The sequence below is a fragment of the Bufo bufo genome, chromosome 5, assembly GCF_905171765.1.
Source record: "Bufo bufo chromosome 5, aBufBuf1.1, whole genome shotgun sequence".
NCBI classification, from domain to species: Eukaryota; Metazoa; Chordata; class Amphibia; order Anura; family Bufonidae; genus Bufo; species Bufo bufo.
This window is the reverse complement of record NC_053393.1, coordinates 251237192-251263146: the sequence shown is the minus strand read 5'-3', so window position 1 is coordinate 251263146 and position 25955 is coordinate 251237192. Positions and strand designations below refer to the sequence as shown.

Here is a 25955-nt window from a genome sequence, read left to right as displayed (position 1 = left end):
GATTGCTACTAAAAAGCACATTTATGAGTCAACATCCTGATAGAGATCTCAGAAATCGGTTCAAAAGGGTCCTATCATCAAACATTGCAACACTAGATTTAAGTCCCAGGGAAGAACTTGCAAAATCCTAGCTGGAATCTCCCTAGCAATTGTTTTACAAAACCCCATGATAAGAGGATGAACAGCTAATCTAACGTCAAACAAAACCCTCAAAGCCGAAATCTGGACCTTTATAGTACTAAGGGAAAGACCCTTCTCTAGACCCTTCAGAAGAAAATGCAAAATCCTGGGAACAGAGAGACTACACTGCGGGACAGGATCAATTCCCAGGAAAGCAAAGAAAGCCGCCCAGGTTCTTGCATAGATCTTGGTGGTTACCGGTTTCCTACTTTTAAGCAAGGTGGAAATAACGGATTCAGACAAACCTCTATGCATTAGCAATGACCTTTCAAAAACCAGGCTGTCGAGTGAAGGCCTTTTACCGGAGGGTGGATGACTGGCCCCGGGCTTAATAAGTCCGGGATCTCTGGTAGCACCCAAGGCTCCCCTACTGAAAGAAGTCTCAGCCAAGTGAACCAAGCACGACGGGGCCAAAAAGGTGCTATCATGATCACCGCAGCCCTGTCCTCCCTTATCTTCTTGAGAACCCTGGAGATTAACTGAAGAGGACAAAATGCATAGAGAAGACCCTGGTCCCACGGCTGTAGAAAGGCATCCACCGCCAAAAGGAGAGTGGGAAAAAAACATTTCTACCTTTCTGTTGGATCTTGTAGCAAAGAGATCCAACAGAAAGGTAGAAAGGTGTACTAGCTGGAAGAAAACCCCTTGATTCAAAGACCACTCTCTCTGGTCTAGCTTGTGGCAACTCAAAAAATCCAACTGTCGGTTGTCCACTCCTCTGATAGGAATGGCTGACAAAGACAGGACTCTTCCTTCTAGTAAGGAAAAAAATCGGAGCAGCTATTTGAGTTAAATCTATGGACCTGGTCCCTCCCTGATGATTCAGATAAGCTACAATGGAACCATTGTCTGAAAAAACTTTTAGATGACGATTCTCGAGCAAGGGCAAAATCTCCTGCAAGGCTAGAACCGCCATCAACTCTTTTACATTTGAAGAAGCTGCACATATCGATCCGTCCCAGGTGCCCTGCAGAACCCTGCCCTGGACGTGAGCTCCCCAGCCAACTGGACTGGCATCTGCAGTTACTACTATTGGGTCCACATTCGACTATTGGGCCAGATTTATCATTACACTTACATCTTACTCCACTTTTACATATGTCCAAAGTCAGATTTATTAATGGTCCTTTAATACTGTGATAAATGAGGTTTGACGGTAGCAGTTTATCCTTCAGTAAGGGGCTTTACAAAAATCGCACGTCTTTACGAAAAAGTCACGTGTCCTATTAAAAAGTTGCATAAGATAAGCATGGTCCTAACTGGAGTAATATTGCGCAATTTTTTGCGACTTTTAAAATTGTTGCAATAGTAAATCTGTCTAGAGATTTATTTACATAAGAAAACATGCCCACTTTCAGAAAACTGGCGAGCATAACGCAGAGCCAATAAAAGTCACAAAATTTTGCGCACTTTTAACGATTGCGAAAAAATTTGTGACTTTTTCCCTCCATTATTTTGACTTGAGCTAATGATAAATCTGGCCCATAGTGTTTTCTATGCAGGAACAACAGAGTAGTTTAACATAGGATGGGGGTAATTTGGCTTTCCACATTTCTTATGCTTTGTCTTAGCAGATACCTTCCTGGGTTTATCCTAAAAGACAATATGCCATAATAAACTCACATGTCAAGGAAACCAAAAGGGGGAAAGAACATCCTGCAGTAAATACCCTCCAACCTCCAACCATACCAAAGGTGCAGACGGGTCCTTCTGTGCCTCTCCATACTGCCAGAGGTCCAATGCACGCCTTGGATCTGGTCCTTCACGACAAGGATCCACAGGCCCCTCTAGGTGGGCTTAAATGCATCCGGAATTCAAATCTCCAGCGTACTAGGAGACAAAGGATCTCACTTCCTGCTCACCGCGGTCTCGCGATACTACGTACGGGAGATGCTTCCTCTCCAAACACCCGCGCTCCCGTCCTCTTGCCCGATTGTGCCCGCTATCATGATCACCGAAGCCCAACTTGCGTCAAGCAAGAAATAAAAAAAAATAAAAAAAGGATCCCCAGAAGGCTCCAAGGTATGTCACCTCCTCCACAGTCTTCAAAGGAGCGCATAGCGGGGAACTCACCCGGCACGCTCGCCAGCCCAGCCGGCGAATTAACTTGGAGAGAAACTACGCCCCAGCAGATGCTCGTAGGAATCCTCTCCTAGCACAGTAAAACCACTGAGGAATAGAGAGGCACCTCCTTCCTAAATATCTGTGGATTTCCAGTCCTGGGCGGAGGATCCTCTCTCCTGGTGCTGTCATAGGACGAAGGGAAAAATTCTGCAGCAAAATCCACACCTTGTGAGTGCACTCTAAAACAGTAATTGGCAATTCCGTATCATTGCTCCTTTTTTTCGATTTCTCTGTTGATGTCTTTTCGTTTTACCAATGTAAAAGTAAATAAAACAGTACTAATGTGTAAGTTATGCTGTTAGAACTTACCTTTCAAATCTTGTCTCCACATCAAAGTTGTCAACATTCAAAACCAAATCAACGTTATTCTCCGCGCTAATACTAGTCCTTGTAGTAGTATATACACTCAACTGAAAGGGAAGAGAAGAGAAATGCATGTGGTGTTAAAGGGGGTTTCCAGGACTTACAGACTGGTAACCTATCCTCAGGACAAGTGATCAATATTAGACTGGTGGGAGTCCATCTCCCAGCACCCCTGACGACGAGCTGTTTGAAGGTGCCGCAGTGATTTGATGAGCGCTGCATCCTCTGCCTACCATATCAAGATCAGCACTGTGTGTGCTTAGTGCTGATGCTCAATCCCATTCCCTTCAATAGGACTGAGCTCCACAGAAGGCCTAGTGACAAGCCAGGAGGGCAGAACCAGCAGCACAGGGAGTGGCATTAGAGAAAGAGATAGCTATACATTCATTTTTTTTTGAATTTTTTTTTTACGCCATTTGGGGGCCTATCTCAGATATTTAATCATCTCAGATAACACCTTTAAAGGATTTGTCCCCTGAAAAATATTCTACATTTTTCAAACCAGGACCTGGATCCGAATACTTTTGTAATCTATATGTATAGTTATATTCTAATGGTCTGTAGGACCATAAATCCCTGTAGGGGTCCCTAACTAATATTTAAAATCTTTATTATTTAACTACAAAAAAACATATAAGAAATGTAGGGGAAAAAAGAACACAATTAAAATTGTCAGTTATCAATGGAATGTGAGATAATTATTGTTTCTGCTGGTTGCTTGCTACAACCATTATAGCATATTATTAACTGTGGATTACAGAGTGCGTGGGGATGTCTGTTCCATATATGTATTAACATTTATCCTCTGGGGGTCACAGGTTGGTGTTTAGCATCCAAACCGTCCTAGGGTTGACATAGACGCGAGTATTCCAGTTTTATTTGTGCACCAAGGCGTTCCATACCCCATATCCCCTGACGAAGCCACAGTCTGTGGCGAAACATGTCGGGAGGGGTTGTATAGTGCGATCTATTTTTAGACAGTTACGGAGCAAGTGAGAAAAGTTTAGTGGAGAGTTCATGAGTAGCGTAGGGACCTCGAGCTGTATAATAGTGAGGTAATTAATACAGAGTGGTGTACAACTGACTCACAGTGCTCTAGCAACAGTATAGAGCCGAGACAGATTTGCATACAAACCGAGCTGCGCTCTAGCAATAGTATAGAGCTGAGACAGAATTGCATACAGACCGAGCCGCATACAAAAAGGGAGTGGACATAGAGCGATGTCACACTGACCTCCATAAATATAAATGGAGGTAACAGTATAACTACACTAGCAAAGTGTGTCCAATTGCGGATTGCTATAATAGTGTCAGCCCTAAGGGGTGGCAACACTGTCAACTAAATTGTTGCCCTTAGTGTTTGGGCTAGACAGTGGTAGCTCTCTGCATCCTTTTGACACAAGTACTCTGAAAGTGTGACCTTGTGAATAGGTAACGCCTTGGTGCACAAATAAAACTGGAATACTCGCGTCTATGTCAACCCTAGGACGGTTTGGATGCTAAACACCAACCTGTGACCCCCAGAGGATAAATGTTAATACATATATGGAACAGACATCCCCACGCACTCTGTAATCCACAGTTAATAATATGCTATAATGGTTGTAGCAAGCAACCAGCAGAAACAATAATTATCTCACATTCCATTGATAACTGACAATTTTAATTGTGTTCTTTTTTCCCCTACATTTCTTATATGTTTTTTTGTAGTTAAATAATAAAGATAAGATTTTAAATATTAGTTAGGGACCCCTACAGGGATTTATGGTCCTACAGACCATTAGAATATAATTAAATAATAGCCCGAGGGTACCTAAAAGGGACCTTGTTGATAACTATATGTATAGTGCCACCTGCTGTTTGTCCTTTTTATTTTTTTTTAATTCTCTGTCCAGCTCATTGAGGTTGACTTACATGCTCAGTTCCATTACTCAAATGCCACCAGATAGAGCAGAAAGGTAACGCCCCTGAGATATTGCACCCAAACACCCCCTCCACCCAAGCTGCCAGCTTGAAATAATTCTAGCAGATCAATTGCAGCAATGAATGGGCAAATCTCTGGATCCATTTGAGATACAGGGCTGATTCTAAGGTTCTTAGAAAGAGATCGCCATGTACTATATGATGTCTTATTTATATTTTCACATTATTTGTGGGATAAACCCATACATTACTCTTCACTAAAATAACAAGCCTAGCCCAAATACTGATAGACAACTCTATCAAATTATTCCTTAACTAAATTTGACAGTAGGCACTGGGCTTTGTGATAGTCTGGTAGATTCCTCAGCCCAGAGCCCAGCGGTGGTGTGCTTTCCACCGCTGAAGCTAGGAGGGGTGTCTACATAGTGTATCTCCAGACACATAATATACATATGTGTACATAATATATGCATACCTGAAGCTTCGGTCTCTTAGATAGGTATGGCTTGATACAGTTGTCACTGTGGCTTTCACAGGGTTTTGTGTAGACGATGCCATACATTACCCAGCAGGTATGCACTACATATACAATGAACACGCCAACCACCAGGGTAGTGAAGGAGCTTCTGTTCAGCATCGTAGATGGAGAAAAGTGCAGCACAAAAGCAATTTGGGATCCAAAACTGGTAGAGGAAGGAAAGATCTGTAGGGAAAAACAAAGCATGAATCTGCCCGGGATACCTATAAATTACATTGAATGTAGCATCAGCAGGAACATCCAAACACAGAAGCAGAAATGCACAACTACAGTTACTGAACTAAACCTAGTCCTCTGAGGGGCTTCCTCACCTCTACATAGTTCAGAAAACACTGACTGCTATGGGGTCTCCCCACTAATCCCGAGAATGGGACTATTTTAGTCCTGTTTGCGGGCGGAGAAGAGAACAATCATTCATGGGGTGGTTTTTACTTTAATACAGTTTTCGTAAGGCTAGGGCCACACAGCAAATTTGGCCGTCACACACGTTTTATGGCTTAAAGGGGTATTATCATCACATACAATGGGGGCATATTGCTAGGATATGCTCCCATTGCCTGATACGTGCAGGACCCACCTCTGGGACCCGCACCTACAACGAGAACAGAGCGGGGAGAGCTGTGGCTGGAGGACCCCGGGTTTCCTGGTATATGTCCACCACCAAGCACTGCTCCCATACAAGTGAATGGGAGCGCACAGCGCACGTGCGGCCCCTGCTCCCATTCATTTCTATGGGGCAGACGGAAATAGCCGAGCAAGCGCTCCGTTCTCGTTGTAGGTGCCGGTCAGAGAGGTGGGACCTGCACCTATAAGACAATGGGGGCATATCCTAGCAGCCAAGTACAGAGGACGTACTATATGTATGAAGCCTTGTCATGATTGACAGCTGCAGCAGCCATGTACAGAGGACACACCATATGTATAAAGCTCTGTCCCCGAGTGATAGCTGCAGCAGCCATGTACAGAGGACACACCATATGTATAAAGCTCTGTCCCCGAGTGATAGCTGCAGCAGCCATGTACAGAGGACACACCATATGTATAAAGCTCTGTCCCCGAGTGATAGCTGCAGCAGCCATGTACAGAGGACACACCATATGTATAAAGCTCTGTCCCAGAGTGATAGCTGCAGCAGCCATTTACAGAGGACACACTAAATGTATAAAGCTCTGTCCGTGAGTGATAGCTGCAGCAGCCATTTACAGAGGACATACCATATGTATAAAGCTCTGTCCGTGAGTGATAGCTGCAGCAGCCATTTACAGAGGACACACCATATGTATAAAGCTCTGTCCCCGAGTGATAGCTGCAGCAGCCATGTACAGAGTGGGTACCATATGTAAAGCCATGTCCCTGAGTGATAGCTGCTACAGTCATGTACACAGGACATACCATATGTATAAAGCCTTGTCCCTGAGTGATAGCTGCAGCAGCCATTTACAGAGGAGGTACCATATGTAAAACCTTGTCCCCGAGTGATAGCTGCAGCAGCAATGTACACAGGAAATACCATATGGATAAAACCCTATCCCTGAGTGATAGGTGCAGCAGCGATGTACACAGGACGTACCATATGTATAGAACCCTGTCCCTGAGTGATAGCTGCTACAGTCATGTACACAGGACATACCATATGTATAAAGCCTTGTCCCCGAGTGATAGCTGCAGCAGCCATTTACAGAGGAGGTACCATATGTAAAACCTTGTCCCCGAGTGATAGCTGCAGCAGCGATGTACACAGGACGTACCATATGTATAGAACCCTGTCCCTGAGTGATAGCTGCAGCAGCCATGTACAGAGGACACACCAAATGTATAAAGCTCTGTCCCCGAGTGATAGCTGCAGCAGCCATTTACAGAGGACACACCAAATGTATAAAGCTCTGTCCGTGAGTGATAGCTGCTACAGTCATGTACACAGGACATACCATATGTATAAAGCCCTGTCCCTGAGTGATAGCTGCAGCAGCCATTTACAGAGGAGGTACCATATGTAAAACCTTGTCCCCGAGTAATAGCTGCAGCAGCCATGTACACAGGACATACCATATGTATAAAGCCTTGTCCCTGAGTGATAGCTGCAGCAGCCATTTACAGAGGACATACCATATGAAAAACCATGTCACTGAGTGATAGCTGCAGCAGCCATGTACAGGGGAGGTAATATAGGTAGAAAGCCCTACCCCTGAGTGATAGCTGCAGCAGCCATGTACAGAGGAGGTACCATATGTAAAGCCCTGTCCCTGAGTGATAGCTGCAGCAGCCATGTACACAGGACATACCATATGTATAGAACCCTGTCCCTGAGTGATAACTGTAGCAGACGTGTACACAGGACATACCATATGTAAAGCCTTGTCCATTAGTGATAGCTGCAGCAGCCATGTACAGAGGACGTACCACATGTAAAGCCGTGTCCCTGAGTGATAGCTGCAGCAGCCATGTACACAGGACATACCATATGTATAGAACCATGTCCCTGAGTGACAACTGCAGCAGCAATGTACAGAGGACATACCATATGTAAAGCCTTGTCCCTGAGTGATAGCTGCAGCAGCCATGTACACAGGACATACCATATGTATAGAACCCTGTCCCTGAGTGATAGCTGCAGCAGCCATGTACACAGGACATACCATATGTATAAAGCCCTGTCCCTGAGTGATAGATGCAGCAGCCATGTAAAGAGGACATACCATATGTAAAGCCTTGTCCCTGAGTGATAGCTGCAGCAGCCATGTACACAGGACATACCATATGTAAAGCCCTGTCCCTGAGTGACAACTGCAGCAGCCATGTACAGAGGAGGTACCATATGTAAAGCCGTGTCCCTGAGTGATAGCTGCAGCAGCCATGTACACAGGATATACCATATGTATAGAACCCTGTCCCTGAGTGATAGCTGCAGCAGCCATGTACACAGGATATACCATATGTATAGAACCCTGTCCCTGAGTGATAGCTGCAGCAGCCATGTACACAGGACATACCATATATAAAGGCTTGTCCCCGAGTCATAGCTGCAGCAGCCATGTACACAGGACATACCATATGTATAAAGCCCTGAGTGATAGCTGCAGCAGCCATGTACACAGGACATACCATATGTATAGAACCCTGTCCCTGAGTGACAGCTGCAGCAGCCATGTACACAGGACATACCATATGTATAGAACCCTGAGTGACAGCTGCAGCAGCCATGTACACAGGACATACCATATGTAGAAAGCCCTGTCTCTGAGGAGGACAGGAGACACTAAGGCCACACTGCCATATAATGCACTCATCAGATCCGGGGAGTCCGACCACCCCGGGCAGAACATACTGGCCCACGCGCTATTCACTAAGGGACCGGCTCTGCCCGATCCCCGGGTTTGCCGTGTCACCACAGATACGTCTGCAATAAGCGGGCGGGCTCACCTATCGCCGGTATATAGCATCTCTCTCTAACCGAGAGGGACAGCGCAGAAACCGGGAAATCAGCCGGGCCCGGAAGTGACGTAAGGCGTGTCAGCGATAAAGACCACGTGATGCTGTTTAGAGCTGCGCTGTCATAACTAGGCGGCAGGCATGGTGGTTCCCAGTCAGTGCTGGGAATGATGGCTGCTTTACGGAAATCTGTGGGAGACGAAGTGTAGTATCTTCATGTACACCGTACAAGCTGTCCTACTGGCTTTAGACTCTCCGCAGTGATTCTGGCCAAAACAAATATTGGGCATGTTACATTTTCACATTGTTTCCCCGGGTGATAAGTTCTTTGTCTGGCAGCAGCTTATCATTGCAATCTTTCTGGGGCAGTTTTTTCTCAATACTAGTAGCAGGTTCACTCCATTTCACCGCACGTCACTACAATACCGGTGATAGGAGAGCGCCCTCTGGTGTGAGAGAGAGATACTGCCGTGCGCCGCTGGGTGAGAGCTTGAGGTTGGCGCGCGGTATGACATGGCTGCTGCGGGGGTTCATCTCCTGCAGGCCGTGTACTGGAAGGTGTTCACTATCAGTGACTATGTCTACGTCCTGCAGACGGGCAGCGAGCCAAAGCTTTCTCTGCTGCAGGAGGGGGATATTGGCAGATATAAGACGTTCCTGTCGGAGCTGCTGGTCTGTATACCGCGAAAGGCCAAGAAAATCTGCTCCCCCATTTCTTTCCTGCAGGTAAGCCAAGAGAAGTGACATGATGGCCCTGGCTCATGTCCTGTGAAGCCTGACCCCATAAACCCAAACTGATTGGGGTTGCGACCTGAGGTATTTATCATTGTACCTCATCCACCATTTTTTATGAATGTGGCATGGAGTAGGATTCGTAGGTCGCATTCACATGGTGCAGATTTTGTTCTAGAAAACTTCCGCAACTGAAAAACAGCTATATTCAACTCTATGGGCCTTGCAGAAATCCGTGTGCGCAGGGGTGGGATTCAAATTTTTAACAGGTTCCCTACTCAACAGCGGACGCGCAGCGTTTACATATACATACACCATATATATGCAACACACATAAATGCACCATATGTACATGGTACACACACATAAAGACACCATATATACACATACCACCCAACTTTTAATAAGCCTAAGGAGCAAAACTATGGAATGGAAATGCTCAGCTGCCGCTGTAATTTTGACGACTGGATCTGGAGAACCTGAGGGAACTGGCTGAATCCCATTCCTGCATGTGCGTCCCACCAAAACAACCCCATTCAAATGAATGGAACTGATTGTGAGTCACAGAAATGTTCTGTAGCAAAAATCTGCCATGTGTGAAGGCATTTTAGTCTGGACCTGCAGGGTCACCTACCTCCTCTTCAATTATATCTGGACAACTAGAATTTTCACTGACATATTCCCCAATATATTATCTCTGCCACACACCCAAATTCCCCAATCTAATCAATCAAACCCCGAATAAGTAAAACTGAATTTGGCCATTTATTTACTGCTCCACACAAAGTGAAGTATATCAGTAATTAGGAGTGTGTGTATAAAATATATATATATATATATATATATATATATATATATATACAGTACAGACCAAAAGTTTGGACACACCTTCTCATTCAAAGAGTTTTCTTTATTTTCATGACTGCATCAAAACTATGAATTAACACATGTGGAATTATATACATAACAAACAAGTGTGAAACAACTGAAAATATGTCATATTCTAGGTTCTTCAAAGTAGCCACCTTTTGCCTTGATTACTGCTTTGCACACTCTTGGCATTCTCTTGATGAGCTTCAAGAGGTAGTCCCCTGAAATGGTCTTCCAACAGTCTTGAAGGAGTTCCCAGAGATGCTTAGCACTTGTTGGCCCTTTTGCCTTCACTCTGCGGTCCAGCTCACCCCAAACCATCTCGATTGGGTTCAGGTCCGGTGACTGTGGAGGCCAGGTCATCTGGCGCAGCACCCCATCACTCTCCTTCATGGTCAAATAGCCCTTACTTTCAAAGTTTTCCCAATTTTTCGGCTGACTGACTGACCTTCATTTCTTAAAGTAATGATGGCCACTCGTTTTTCTTTACTTAGCTGCTTTTTTCTTGCCATAATACAAATTCTAACAGTCTATTCAGTAGGACTATCAGCTGTGTATCCACCTGACTTCTCCTCAACGCAACTGATGGTCCCAACCCCATTTATAAGGCAAGAAATCCCACTTTTTCCTGTCGCCCATGACAGCACCACCAGAGAGAAGGATCCGCCCCCTCGAGACAGGAAACCTGCAGAATAAAAAGGGCGGACACTCTCCTCCCCTTCAGTGTGGTTTCCTGTCTCTGGTGGGAAGCCTGCAGCATGGATGCAACAAGATCCTTCTCTCTGGTGGCGCTCCGCTACTGACCTGCGGTCCCTGGAAGTTGGCGGCATCGAGATGCGCTGAGGGCCGAGCAGAGGCACAGCTGAACTCCGGAGGGGGTACTCAGTGTGCTGGAGCTGGGGAAAGCCGGCACCTCCATGGAGGTGCCGCGAAGATGGAACGCCGGCCACCGGGGGAGGAAGAGGAGGGGCTTCGGCAGTGAGTGCCGGATAGCGCTCCTGTAGTCATGTGACCGGCGTAAGCGTCAGCAGTGACGTCATCTGCATGCGCCCTAGGAGAAGGAGCGCGATGGTCGTTGCCGGTGTCTGTTTACGACCTGGCTGAGCTGCCTGCATCATGGAGGAAGACAAGCCCTCTGAGGAGCCTGCTGTCCCTCCTGCTCCGGTACCTCTGAAGGGGTGAGTGTGGGTCTTATGACCTAGATACTCTTGTACTGATAGGCATTACTGTTTATTTACAGGTTAAGCCTAGGAAAGTGGTGGCCAAAAAGAAGAATAGAGAATGTGTTTTGTGTAAAGTAGATTTTCCCTCTGGCTGGGATAAAAAGATGTGCCAGACCTGTATAGACAAAACGGTTGCAGAAGAATCTCCTTCCTTTCATAAATGTCTACAGGCTTTGGTTCGGTCAGAGGTTAACTCCTCCTTAACCGCTAAAAAGGAACAGAGGCCTATTCGTATAGAGACCCGGCGAAATCCCATTTTTTCAGAAGAGGAGGATTTTCCTTCTTCAATAATTGAACTTTCTGATATCTCATATCAATCCTCTCCTGATGAGGAAGAAGGTCAAGGGCAGAGACCGTGTTTCCCTGTGGAAAATACGGAGAAGCTTTTAAAGGCCGTTCGTTCTACTATGGGCATAGAAGAGACCCGGGAGCCCCTATCCTTTCAGGACATTATGTTCGAGGGGTTAGAGGCCAGACAACATGGTACTTTTCCAGTACACAAAAATGTAGCAGCTTTGATTAAAGGGGAGTGGAAGAAACCCAATAAGAGAGTGTTTATTTCCAAAAATCTCAAATACCCCTTCAAAGACGAGGACTCTGCCTCCTGGGATAAGGCTCCCCGTATTGATGTGGCCATCTCCAGGATCTCAAGAAAGATGGCCCTGCCATTTGAGGATACCGGTATATTGAAAGATCCTCTAGATAAAAAAGCAGACGCTTTCCTTAAGGGAGCTTGGGAGGCATCAACTTCATCTTTTAGACCCAGTATAGCCTCCACCTGTACTGCCCGTTCCTTAATTGTTTGGCTGTCTGAATTAGAAACTCAACTAAAAAACAGGAGTCCCCGTGAGGAGATTCTGGCCTCCCTCCCTACGATTAAAAAAGCAGCTGACTTTTTGGCGGATGCGTCTGCTGACTCGGTCAGACTAGCCGCTAAGTCAGCAGCCCTATCCAATTCGGCTTGGAGAGCACTGTGGATAAAAAATTGGAGTGGCGATACTGCCTCCAAGACAAAGCTCTGCGGAGTTCCGTGTGAGGGGGAGTACCTCTTTGGTCCTAGTTTAGATGACCTCCTGGATAAGGCGGCTGACAAAAAGAGAAAGTTTCCCGGATTTCAGAGCTCTTCCCCAGTAAAAGCAGGTTTAGTCGCTCCTTTCGTCCCTTTAAGGGAAACCAGGAACAAGATAGAAAACCTAGAGAAGACCGGTTTAGGGGTCAAAGGAAGAGCAGGAATTTTTTCTTTAGCCAGCCCTCCTCGGATAAAAAGAAGTCAGACCTACAATGACGCCAGCACTCCGGTAGGGGGCAGACTGAAGGATTTCGCATTAGAATGGAGGAAGTTTTCCTTGAGCCCTTGGGTACTCGATACCATATCCAGAGGCCTTTATCTGGAATTCCTTCAGTCTCCTCCTGCCTGATTCTTACCCACCATAGTTCCTTGTTCCATGCAGGGAAGATCCATCATGGAAAAAGAGGTGTTGAAATTAGTAGAAAAATCCATTTTAATCCCGGTATTGGAAGAGGAAAGAGGAAAAGGGTTCTATTCACCGCTTTTTCTTGTCAAAAAACCAGACGGTTCCTGGAGAACTATCATAAATCTAAAGAAGCTAAACCTCTTCAGCCAAAGAAATTCAAGATGGAAACGATAAAATCAGCGATCAATCTCTTATACCCTCAGTGCTTTATGGCAGTTATCGACCTAAAAGACGCATACCACCACATCCCCATTGCTGTAGAACATCAGAAGTTCCTAAGGGTAGCAGTTTTTTTAGACGGTCATCTTCAACATTTTCAATACCAGGCTCTCCCTTTCGGGCTTTCCATGGCTCCGAGAGTGTTCACAAAATTGGTGGCAGAGATGTCGGCCCACATAAGGGAAAGGGATATTCTTTTTATCCCTTACCTAGACGATTTCTTAATCATAGATCAGTCAGAAGAGGCTTGCAGTCTAGCAGTTCTAGAGGTCCGTACCATTTTAGGAAAGCTGGGTTGGATGATAAACGAGGAGAAATCAAGATCCCGTCCACTAAAGAAACAGGTGTTCCTGGGCTTAATTTTGGACTCTTCTCTCCAGAGATGTTTTTTGCCTATAGAGAAGATACAGACCGTTCAAAGCAAGATTACAAGTCTAACCCAAAGACCAGTGACATCCATAAGGAAGGCAATGTCAGCCCTGGGCTCCCTCACGTCCTGTATTCCAGCAGTAAGGTGGGCACAATTTCATTCCATGGCCTTACAGTGGGAGATTCTGGCCAGTTGGGAGAAGAGCAAATCACTGGACGCCAGTTTGGAAGTCTCTTCCCAGACTATCCAGGAACTAGCCTGGTGGCTAGAAAAAGAAAATCTCACAAAGGGGGCCCCGTGGAAGATCGAAAATTTGGTTTGCCTGACTACGGATGCAAGTCCTTGGGGGTGGGGGGCCCCACATTCAAGGTTCTTCCTGTCAGGGCCGTTGGAATTCCCTTCAGAGAATTCAATCCTCAAAGGTTATTTACACGTCTAATATATGTTGGCGGCCTTCCTCCGATACTTGGAAAACTCACTGAAGGGGAGGAGAGTGTCCGCCCTTTTTATTCTGCAGGTTTCCTGTCTCGAGGGGGCGGATCCTTCTCTCTGGTGGTGCTGTCATGGGCTCCGTAAAATAAAATTATCGGTAAGTAATACCATTTATTAAACCTGACAGGGCACACCTGTGAAGTGAAAACCATTTTAGGGGACTACCTCTTGAAGCTCATCAAGAGAATGCCAAGAGTGTGCAAAGCAGTAATCAAAGCAAAAGGTGGCTACTTTGAAGAACCTAGAATATGACCTATTTTCAGTTGTTTCACACTTGTTTGTTATGTATATAATTCCACATGTGTTAATTCATAGTTTTGATGCCTTCAGTGTGAATCTACAATTTTCATAGTCATGAAAATAAAGAAAACTCTTTGAATGAGAAGGTGTGTCCAAACTTTAGATACATATATATATATATATATATATATATATACACTGCTCAAAAAAATTAAGTGAACACTTAAACAACACAATGTAACTCCAAGTCAATCACACTTCTGTGAAATCAAACTGTCCACTTAGGAAGCAACACTGAGTGACAATCAATTTCACATGCTGTTGTGCAAATGGGATAGACAACAGGTGGAAATTATAGGCAATTAGCAAGACATCCCCAATAAAGGAGTGGTTCTGCAGGTGGTCACCACAGACCACTTCTCAGTTCCTATGCTTCCTGGCTGATGTTTTGGTCACTTTTGAATGCTGGCAGTGCTTTCACTCTAGTGGTAGCATGAGAAGGAGTCTACAACCCACACAAGTGGCTCAGGTAGTGCAGCTTATCCTGGATGGCAAATCAATGCGAGCTGTGGCAAGAAGGTTTGCTGTGTCTGTCAGCGTAGTGTCAAGAGCATGGAGGCGCTACCAAGAGACAGGCCAGTACATCAGGAGACGTGGAGGAGGCCATAGGAGAGCAACAACCCAGCAGCAGGACCGCTACCTCCGCCTAGAGCCCTGCAAAATGCAGGACCGCTACCTCCGCCTTTAGCAGAGCCCTGCAAAATGACCTCCAGCAGGCCACAAATGTGCATGTGTCTGCTCAAATGGTTAGAAACAGACTCCATGAGGGTGATATGAGGGCCCGACGTCCACAGGTGGGGGTTGTGCTTACAGCCCAACACCGTGCAGGACGTTTGGCATTTGCCAGAGAACACCAAGATTGGCAAATTCGCCACTGGCGCCCTGTGCTCTTCACAGATGAAAGCAGATTCACACTGAGCACATGTGACAGACGTGACAGAGTCTGGAGACGCCGTGGAGAACGTTCTGCTGCCTGCAACATCCTCCAGCATGACCGGTTTGGCATTGGGTCAGTAATGGTGTGGGGTGGCATTTCTTTGGAGGGCCGCACAGCCCTCCATGTGCTCGCCAGAGGTAGCCTGACTGCCATTAGGTACCGAGATGAGATCCTCAGACCCCTTGTGAGACCATATGCTGGTGCGGTTGGCCCTGGGTTCCTCCTAATGCTAGACAATGCTAGACCTCATGTGGCTGGAGTGTGTCAGCAGTTCCTGCAAGACGAAGGCATTGATGCTATGGACTGGCCCGCCCGTTCCCCAGACCTGAATCCAATTGAGCACATCTGGGACATCATGTCTCGCTCTATCCACCAACGTCACGTTGCACCACAGACGGTCCAGGAGTTGGCAGATGCTTTAGTCCAGGTCTGGGAGGAGATCCCTCAGGAGACCGTCCGCCACCTCATCAGGAGCATGCGCAGGCGTTGTAGGGAGGTCATATAGGCACGTGGAGGCCACACACACTACTGAGCCTCATTTTGACTTGTTTTAAGGACATTAAATCAAAGTTGGATCAGCCTGTAGTGTGTTTTTCCACTTTAATTTTGAGTGTGACTCCAAATCCAGACCTCCATGGGTTAAAAAATTTGATTTCCATTTTTTTTATTTTTGTGTGATTTTGTTGTCAGCACATTCAACTATGTAAAGAACAAAGTATTTCAGAAAAATATTTAATTAATTCAGATCTAGGATGTGTTATTTTTGTGTTCCCTTTATTTTTTTGAGCAGTGTGTGTATATATATATATATATATATATATATATATATACATACATACATACTACTCACTAAAAGTTAGGGATATTTGGCTTGTGAGTGAAATTTCAGGATGAACCTAAATACACTCTAACCTTTACAGGTGAACTTAATGTGACCTCTAAACTTTTGAATACACATGTCCAACTGTTCAATGTTTGAAGCAGGATGTTCTCAGACGGAAGTGGTCAATGGGCTTAGTGTCATGAGAAGGTTGCAACAGAAAGACTGGAAGAGTCATAGAAAGGCATAGAAGTGGACGTCCTTTGGCCACATGCCACACTGATGACCGTTTCATTGTGAACAGTGTCCTATGGAACTGGATGATGAATGCCACACATCTCCAGGCACATTTAAGGGAGGTGAGAGGCACCCAAGTATTACGTCAGAACATTAGAAACCATTTACATCAGTGTGGTCTGCGTGCTAGATGACCTGCAGGAGTACCTGACCACAGGCGTCATCGTTTTGCATGGGCCAGGGAGCATCTACGCTGGACGAGGGACCAGTGGGCCTCAGTGCTGTTCACTGATGAAAGTCGATTCACGCTGAGCAGAAATTATGGCCACCAACGATGTTCGAGACGTGAAGGAGAGCGCTATGAATCAGCTACTGTTGACACCTAACGAGCCTTTTGTGATGGTGGTGTTGTTACAGTGTGGGCAGGTGTGTCTAGTCAATACAGAACTGCCCTACACTTTGTGAATGGTACAGTGACAAGCCCATACCGCTTGAATAACATCATTAACCCAGTCATTGTGCCTCTGCATGAACAACACAGGCCGAATTTCATCTTCTTGGACGACAATGCGCCAGCTCATCGAGGTCGCATCATTAGGAAACTGCTGCTGGAGACTGGGGTACCTCAAATGGAGTGGCCTGTACTTTCTCCAGACCTGAACCCCATTGAAAACCTATGGGATCAACTGAGTCGCTCTATAGAGACTCGTAACTCTGTACCTTAATGACCTGAGTGTGATGCCATGCCTCAGCAGACAATAAGTCGACTTGTGAACAGCATGAGACATTGTCAGGCTGTAATTGATGCTGAAGGCCACATGACAAGTTATTGAGACATTGACATTTTTTGTGGGGGTATACCCACCACTGTTGTTGGCTTTTGTTTCAATAAATTGTTATAGATAAGGAAATCACCATGGCATGCTTCTACTTAAATTAAATGCTGTACTTTCATGATATAATATCACTATAGAGTGAACTTTTTACATTTTCTATAAATTTCACCCGAAAGCCAAATATCTCTAACTTCTGGTGAGTAGTGTATATATAGTATCTCACGAAAGTGAGTACACCACTCACATTTTTGTAAATATTTTATTATATCTTTTTATGGGACAACACTGAAGATATGACACTTTGATGTACAGTAGTCAGTGTACAGCTTGTATAACAGTGTAAATTTGGTGTGCCCTCAAAATAACTCAACACACAGCCTTTAATGTCTAAACTTCTGGCAACAAAAGTGAGTACTCTAGCAGTGCCAAGCAGGTTACAGGAGCGTATTTGCAACCTTGTGCCACTCTCCACTGGCAGCAGCATTGTCCCCTTTCCTGACTGTTAGCAGCACATTGACAGCTCTCTTTGCCAGTTATTCTACCAGTCACAGTCATGTGAAGCACTCCATCCCATGACCTTTCTAGTCAGAAATGAAAAAAAAAATAAAAGACTTTGTACTGTATGCGTAGCTTGCTTGAGCAGATCCAGTACAGTGGGGACAGTGAAGGTATGCAGTATATACAAAGTGGTATGCAGTATATACACTGCTCAAAAAAATAAAGGGAACACAAAAATAACACATCCTAGATCTGAGTTAATTAAATATTCTTCTGAAATACTTTGTTCTTTACATAGTTGAATGTGCTGACAACAAAATCACAAAAAAAAAAAAAATGGAAATCAAATTTTTCAACCCATGGAGGTCTGGATTTGGAGTCACACTCAAAATTAAAGTGGAAAAACACACTACAGGCGGATCCAACTTTGATGTAATGTCCTTAAAACAAGTCAAAATGAGGCTCAGTAGTGTGTGTGGCCTCCACGTGCCTGTATGATCTCCCTACAACGCCTGTGCATACTCCTGATGAGGTGGCGGACGGTCTCCTGAGGGATCTCCTCCCAGACCTGGACTAAAGCATCTGCCAACTCCTGGACAGTCTGTGGTGCAACGTGACGTTGGTGTATAGAGCGAGACATGATGTCCCAGATGTGCTCAATTGGATTCAGGTCTGGGGTAGGGTTGTTGCGGGTATCGAAATTTCGATACCCAATCGATACTTTTGTCCCGGTATCGATACGATACCGGGATTTCCGTTTTTTCGATACTGGGCTGCGCTTCTGCGCAGTCTAGTATCTCTGAACATGAGCGCGCTGCTATAGGCGCGCTCATGTTCTCTCTCAGCAGCACGGGGAGAAGGAAGCTGTCCTCCCTCCCCCTGTGCTGCTGCCGCTGCCACCAATGAGAAGAGAGGGGCGGAGGAGGGGCGGCAATGAGAAGAGAGGGGCGGAGGAGGGGCGGCAATGAGAAGAGAGGGGCGGCAATGAGAAGAGAGGGGCGGAGGAGGGGCGGCAATGAGAAGAGAGGGGGTGGAGGAGGGGCGGCAATGAGAAGAGAGGGGCGGAGGAGGGGCGGGCGCACTGCGCCACCAATGATAGGATTACTATCGGAGCGATGGGAGGAGACATCAGCTTCACTAGTGGGCGTTCCTTTTCCCTGCGCTGCGATTGGACAGCGCTACAGCCAGGGAGAAGGAACGCCCACTAGTGAAGCTGATGTCTCCTCCCATCGCTCCGATAGTAATCAGCAGCATGTGGAGCAAGAGAGGAGACAGTAATGGGGCACTGCGGGCGAACGGAGCGGCGCCCAGGACTAAATGGTGAGTGCTGAGACATCGCTGGGCGCCGCTCTGTGTGGCCTAATAGTGAAAGTCTGGACTCATATACAGTAGTCAGTCTTTAACACATACAGGAGGCGGGTGCCGGCAGCAGAATCGCATTGCCGGCACCCTGCCCCTGACAGGGAGCTGCGATCAGCGGCAGTTAACTGCCGCTGATCTGCTAGTACCCGCCTCCTGTATAAAGGGGTAAAATCATTGGTGGTGCAGTGTGCCCCCCCCCCCTCAATCCCCCCATCCCATTAAAATCATTGGTGGCACAGTGCGCCGGCCCCTCTCAACCCTCCAGTATTAAAATCATTGGTGGCAGTGGCCACAGGGACCTCTCCACTCCCCCTCATTGGTGGTGCAGTGGCAGCTTCTGATTCAAGCCCCAGCTGTGTAAGCCTGGGGCTCCGATCGGTTACCATGGCAGCCAGGACGCTACAGAAGCCCTGGTTGCCATGGTAACATCCCTGATGCTGTGTTCACAAAGCACAGAGCAGCAGGGACAGTGTGGAGTCCTATTCACCCTGATAGAGATCTATCAGGGTGAATAGGAAAAGGGATGAAAGATCCCAGGTTCTAGCCCCTAAGGGGGGAAATAGTTATTAAATAAAAAGTGAAAAAAAAAAAACACTAAAATATGAAGTATAAATCACCCCCCTTTTCCCAATTTCACATATAAAATATATAAATAAACATATTACATCGCCACGTCAGAAAAGTCCAAACTATTAAAATATAAAAAAAAAATCTAGGTGGTGAATGCCGGAACAGAAAAAATAAAATAAAAACTGCGCGATTCGCCATTTTTAAAAATGAGGAATGCACGTGGCTTTTTTTGTTTATTTTTTTCGCGTGGTATCGAATGGTATCGAGTATCGCAATACTTTTTCATGGTATCGAAACCGAATCAAAAATTTGGTATCGCAACAACTCTAGTCTGGGGAACGGGCGGGCCAGTCCATAGCATCAATGCCTTCGTCTTGCAGGAACTGCTGACACACTCCAGCCACATGAGGTCTAGCATTGTCTTGCATTAGGAGGAACCCAGGGCCAACCGCACTAGCATATGGTCTCACAAGGGGTCTGAGGATCTCATCTCGGTACCTAATTGCAGTCAGGCTACCTCTGGCGAGCACATGGAGGGCTGTGCGGCCCACCAAAGAAATGCCACCCCACACCATTACTGACCCAATGCCAAACCGGTCATGCTGAAGGATGTTGCAGGCAGCAGAATGTTCTCCACGGCGTCTCCAGACTCTGTCACATGTGCTCAGTGTGAACCTGCTTTCATCTGTGAAGAGCACAGGGCGCCAGTGGCGAATTTGCCAATCTTGGTGTTCTCTGGCAAATGCCAAACGTCCTGCACGGTGTTGGGCTGTAAGCACAACCCCCACCTGTGGACGTCGGGCCCTCATATCACCCTCATGGAGTCTGTTTCTGACCGTTTGAGCAGACACATGCACATTTGTGGCCTGCTGGAGGTCATTTTGCAGGGCTCTGGCAGTGCTCCTCCTGTTCCTCCTTGCACAAAGGCGGAGGTAGCGGTCCTGCTGCTGGGTTGTTGCTCTCCTATGGCCTCCTCCACGTCTCCTGATGTACTGGCCTGTCTCTTGGTAGCGCCTCCATGCTCTTGACACTACGCTGACAGACACAGCAAACCTTCTTGCCACAGCTCGCATTGATTTGCCATCCTGGATAAGCTGCACTACCTGAGCCACTTGTGTGGGTTGTAGACTCCTTCTCATGCTACCACTAGAGTGAAAGCACTGCCAGCATTCAAAAGTGACCAAAACATCAGCCAGGAAGCATAGGAACTGAGAAGTGGTCTGTGGTGACCACCTGCAGAACCACTCCTTTATTGGGGATGTCTTGCTAATTGCCTATAATTTCCACCTGTTGTCTATCCCATTTGCACAACAGCATGTGAAATTGATTGTCACTCAGTGTTGCTTCCTAAGTGGACAGTTTGATTTCACAGAAGTGTGATTGACTTGGAGTTACATTGTGTTGTTTAAGTGTTCCCTTTATTTTTTTGAGCAGTGTACAAAGTAGAGTGAACTTTTTACATTTTCTATAAATTTCAACCGAAAGCCAAATATCTCTAACTTCTGGTGAGTAGTGTATATATAGTATCTTACGAAAGTGAGTACACCACTCACATTTTTGTAAATATTTTATTATATCTTTTTATGGGACAACACTGAAGATATGACACTTTGATGTACAGTAGTCAGTATACATCTTGTATAACAGTGTAAATTTGGTGTGCCCTCAAAATAACTCAACACACAGCCTTTAATGTCTAAACTTCTGGCAACAAAAGTGCCAAGCAGGTTACAGCAGTGCTCTAGCAGTGCCAAGCAGGTTACAGGAGCGTATTTGCAACCTTGTGCCACTCTCCACTGGCAGCAGCATTGTCCCCTTTCCTGACTGTTAGCAGCACATTGACAGCTCTCTTTGCCAGTTATTCTACCAGTCACAGTCATGTGAAGCACTCCATCCCATGACCTTTCTAGTCAGAAATGAAAAAAAATAAAAGACTTTGTACTGTATGCGTAGCTTGCTTGAGCAGATCCAGTACAGTGGGGACAGTGAAGGTATGCAGTATATACAAAGTGGAGGTAATCGCGGACATTGAGGATGTCCATACAGTATATGCACAGTGGAGGTGCTGGTGGACAGTAAGGGGCCGGGAGTCAGCTGTATTACATAGCCGACACTAGGGGTGGGCGATATGCGATATAAATTTGTGCCACGATATGGATTTTGCGCATATCGCCAGACCGCGATATGATCGCGCTCTCGGCGCGCACCATGGTTTTCTGAGCCGGCACAGTAGAGAAGGAGGGAGTCCCTCCCTCCCCACTGTGCGCGGCTACCGCTGGCCACTAAGAACAGAGGAGGAGGGGAGGGACTGTGGCCACTGCGCCACCAATGAATGCCTGAATACCAATGTGCCGGCCATATCCCTGCCCCTATGACTGCACGCTGTGATCCACCTGATTAACCCCTCAGTTGAGGGGTTAATCGCGCGGATCACAGCGTCCTGTCCGAGGTCGGGTGCCGGGAATGTTTGTCTGCATTGGTGGCAGTGGGCAGTTCCGATCGGAGTCCCAGCAGTGTAATGCTGGGGCTCCGATAGGTTACCATGGCAGCCAGGAGTCACGTTACTGAAGTCCTGGCTGCGATGGTATGTTAGTGAGCAGCATTATACTCATGTGTGCCGTGGCCGCCGGTCGCTCCTTCTTCTGTCTGTGCGGCTCATTGCTAATGCTTATAGCATTAGCAATGCGCCGCACAGACCTATGAGAAGAAGGAGCACGCGGCGGCCACGGCGCACGTGAGTATAATGCTGCTCACTAACATACCATCGCAGCCAGGATGTCCTGGCTGCCATGGTAACCGATTGGAGCCCCAGCATTACACTGCTGGGACTCCGATCGGAACTGCCCACTGCCACCAATGATGAGGGGGACCCTGTGGCCACTGCCACCAATGATTAATACTGGGGAGGGAGGGGGGGTGGCTTTGTTACCAGAGGGGGCTGATAAGAGGGAGAGGCTGATCAGAGGCGGGGGGCACATGAGAGGCTGGGGGGCAGATCAGAGGCGGGGGGGCACATGAGAGGCCGGAGGGGCTGATCAGAGGCTGGGGGGCACATGAGAGGCTGGCTGCCAAAGCACAGGGCAGCAGGGAGAGTGTAAAGTCCTATTCACCCTAATAGAGCTCTATTAGGGTGAATATGACAAGGGTTCTAGTCCTTAAGGAGGCTAATAGTTATTAAATAAAAAGTAAAAAAAAATAAAGTTTAAACACCCCCCCCCCCAAATATAGAAAACAATATATCGCGATATATATATCGCATATCGCACATGCTTAAAATTATAAATTATATTGCAATATAGATTTTAGGCCATATCGCCCACCCCTAGCCGACACCCACTGTGTGTGGAGGTAATAAGAGATAGGGTATATAGAGTGGAGATGATAGGAGATAGTGAGGTATGCAGTACAGTATATGCAGAGTGGGGGTGATGGTGGACAGTGAGGGTATACCGTATGTAGAGTGGAGATGATAGGAGATAGTAAGGTATGCAGTATATGCAGAGTGGGGGTGATGGTGGACAGTAAGGGTATATAGAGTGGAGGTGATAGTGAGAGTATATAGAGTGGAGATGATAGGAGATAGTAAGGTATGTAGAGTGGGGGTGATGGTGGACAGTGAGGGTATATAGAGTGGATATATGCACAGTGGAGGTGATGGTGGACAGTAAGGGTATACAGTATATAGAGTGGAGGTGATAGTGAGAGTATATAGAGTGGAGATGATAGGCGATAGTAAGGTATGCAGTATATGCAGAGTGGGGGTGATGTCAAACAGTGAGGGTATACCATATATAGAGTGGTGATTTATACAGTATGCAGAGTGGGGGTGATGGTGGACAGTGAGAATATACAGTATATAGAGTGGAGGTGATAGGAGATAGTGAGAGTATACAGTATATAGAGTGGAGATAGTGAGGTATACAGTATATGCAGAGTGGGGGTGATGGCAGACAGTGAGGTTGTACAGTATATAGAGTGGAGGAGAAAGTGAGGTATACAGTATAAGCATAGTGGGGGTATACAGTGTATGTATATATATATATATATATATATATAGTGTGGATCCAGTTTGTATTGGAAAACTGGAAAAATATTAAAAGCTTTGCCTATGGAATTTTTACTGGCTTCCTGTTAAGGCCTGCTTCAGGCAAGGGTTAACAGGCAGATTGCTATGGCATGCCTGGAAACCGTTACAAGGCCCCATGCTGTCAAAGCAACCTATTGAAGCCCTGCAATTTGACTGGGGGGGCTCTGATTGGTGGACAGAAGAAGCCCCCTCCTTTTGTTTAACCAACTAGATGGTGGTATTTGCTGTGGCATCTGAGAGGATAAATGGCCGGGATTGGAGTTATCTGTCACTGCGGTTGGGTGTCAGCTGTATTGCACAGCCGACACCCACCGTGTGTGGAGTGGACTCGGCTCATAAGTCCGCACCATGTATTCTCTGCTTATCAACCTACAGTTACTTTGTGGTGGCATACATGTGAACAACCCTTTTAGGTTCTTAACTGTCCATGAAAACTCTGTGCACAGTTGCCATGGTACCTTTGCTATTTTATTCTTGCTATATGTGTTCAGAAGGTTGGTACCTAATGCATAATCTTTTTGGTTCTCTAGCTATCAACTCAAAGAGAAGTCGTAGCTCGAGTAATTCAACGCATCTGTGAAAAAAACAAGAAGAACGTTCTAGCATTTGGATATGGACTGGCTGCTGAAAAGAGTTCACTACGTGTTACATTTGCACCAAGTATTTGCAATTACTTTCCAAATCCAACAACGGCAACTGTCAGCACCAGTGTCCTCTGGGAAACCCTGCTAAGTAGGGTGGGAGATGATGTTATGATGCATTTGTTGGAAAACTGTTCTCTTTTTATGAGGGTGCCACCCAATTGCTATCAAATGTGTGGTCAGCCTATCTATAATGTAACCAAAGAGGAAACTCTTCCATCACCTTGGCTTAAAAAAGACTGTTCTATCTATAAAGGAAATGTTTTATCTCAATATATTCAGAGACGTTCTTTCACATCTAATACTTGTTCACGGAAAATGACCACATTAAGGCAAAAAATCAAAAGTCAAAGAAACGTTAAAGTAAAAAAAGTACACACTGAGGTTATGGTGGAAGCAGGAGATATACACTCCAGCATTGGACCATTGAAACATTTGGAAAATGTTGGTACGTTTACCACTGAGGATAGGCACACAAAAAGAGCTCCTCTTATTGAAAATTGTGACATCCCGGCCAAAAGACGTAAAACAGAACTGAAACAAACTGACGTTCACACGTCTGCTAGTGTGACAGCAGAAGCACCTTCCGTAATACCAGGGGATCACATAGTGTGGCAGTGTGCCAGTCAAAGTGAATCCGAGAAGCATTCTGCTGTAACAACTGGAAACTTTAGGTTAAGTGATTTTGTGGAGCCTCAAGACAAAGCGTCCTACGATTCTCTTTGTACACCTTCAGGCAGAACTTCACCGTCTAACGTTTTTGTCGACTTTGGTAAAATGTTGTGCACAAATCCAATTTCTAAGGAAGGCTTTTTGGAAAGTTTTCTACTGAATATGTTGGACAGTAACACCCGCGGCAGTCTAAATCTTATTGAGAGGATATTTCTGAATACCGGTATGTTCGAGCAAGACATTGACTTACAGGTTCCTTCTCAAGGCAAAAGAAAGAAAAAAGTTTGCAAGCGTTATTGGCAATTGATACCCATTTTTCAGGAACTGATAGAAAACCACAAACGATGTCCTTACATGTCACTGTTAAAGAAACATTGTCCTGTCAAACTTCCTGTAAAGAATAGAACTGAGATGATAGAAGGAAAAGGCAATGAAGATGGTCTGCCAAGCAGCAAGACACAGCGTGACCATAGAGACACAGCCAAAACTGACTGGAAATCCAGTAACACAGCTGTGCACTGTACTGTTAGACGCCAAAGTAATGTTTGGGAGGAAAAAGAGAACACGAGGCTCATAGATAAACTATATGCGTTACTGAAGCAACATAGCAGCGCCTGGCAAGTCTATACATTTGTCAGGGAATGCCTGCACATAGTAGTGCCTAAAGGCTTGTGGGGCTCCAGTCACAACAAGTGTCGCTTCTTCAGAAACGTCAAAATGTTGATAAAATCCGTCAAGTATGAGAAAATTTCTTTGTCAGAACTGATGTGCAAGATGAGGGTAGAAGACTGTCCTTGGCTGCGTCTCAAGAAACGTGAGTTAAACAGGGTTCAGTTTGGTTGAAACTGATGGGTCAGTAAAGGTCCTTTTACATGGTCAGAAACTTGGCCCATAAACTAAAGACGATCGGCGATATAGCATGATCTGCAATCTTGTAGTACATTTAAAAAGCACATGTCTGCAGGATTAACCCTATTCAACCAGACCTGGTAGGGGGGATCCAGCTGAATAAAATGACACCTCAGTTATGTAGATCTGTTGCACCGTTCTTGAGCAA

At 45.9% G+C, this 25955-nt stretch overlaps 2 protein-coding genes across 3 annotated transcripts in view; one reads left to right on the top strand and one right to left on the bottom strand.

Moving 5' to 3' along the window:
• CLPTM1L (CLPTM1 like) overlaps window positions 1-8648 on the bottom strand; it is a 102760-nt gene extending 94112 nt beyond the window's left edge. The window contains exons 1-3 of the mRNA XM_040432482.1: window positions 8549-8648; window positions 5066-5293; window positions 2614-2714 (exon numbers count right to left, since the gene is read on the bottom strand). Of these exons, the coding sequence (XP_040288416.1) occupies window positions 2614-2714; window positions 5066-5227 (263 nt within the window). The 5' untranslated portion in view covers window positions 5228-5293; window positions 8549-8648. The remainder of the gene's footprint in view (window positions 1-2613; window positions 2715-5065; window positions 5294-8548) is intronic.
• A 394-nt stretch (window positions 8649-9042) lies between these two features.
• The window catches only part of TERT (telomerase reverse transcriptase), a 153529-nt gene continuing 136616 nt past the window's right edge, over window positions 9043-25955 (top strand). For both annotated transcript variants that reach the window (XM_040432958.1, XM_040432957.1), the window contains exons 1-2: window positions 9043-9283; window positions 24116-25712. In XM_040432958.1, the coding sequence (XP_040288892.1) occupies window positions 9071-9283; window positions 24116-25712 (1810 nt within the window). In that variant the 5' untranslated portion in view covers window positions 9043-9070. The remainder of the gene's footprint in view (window positions 9284-24115; window positions 25713-25955) is intronic.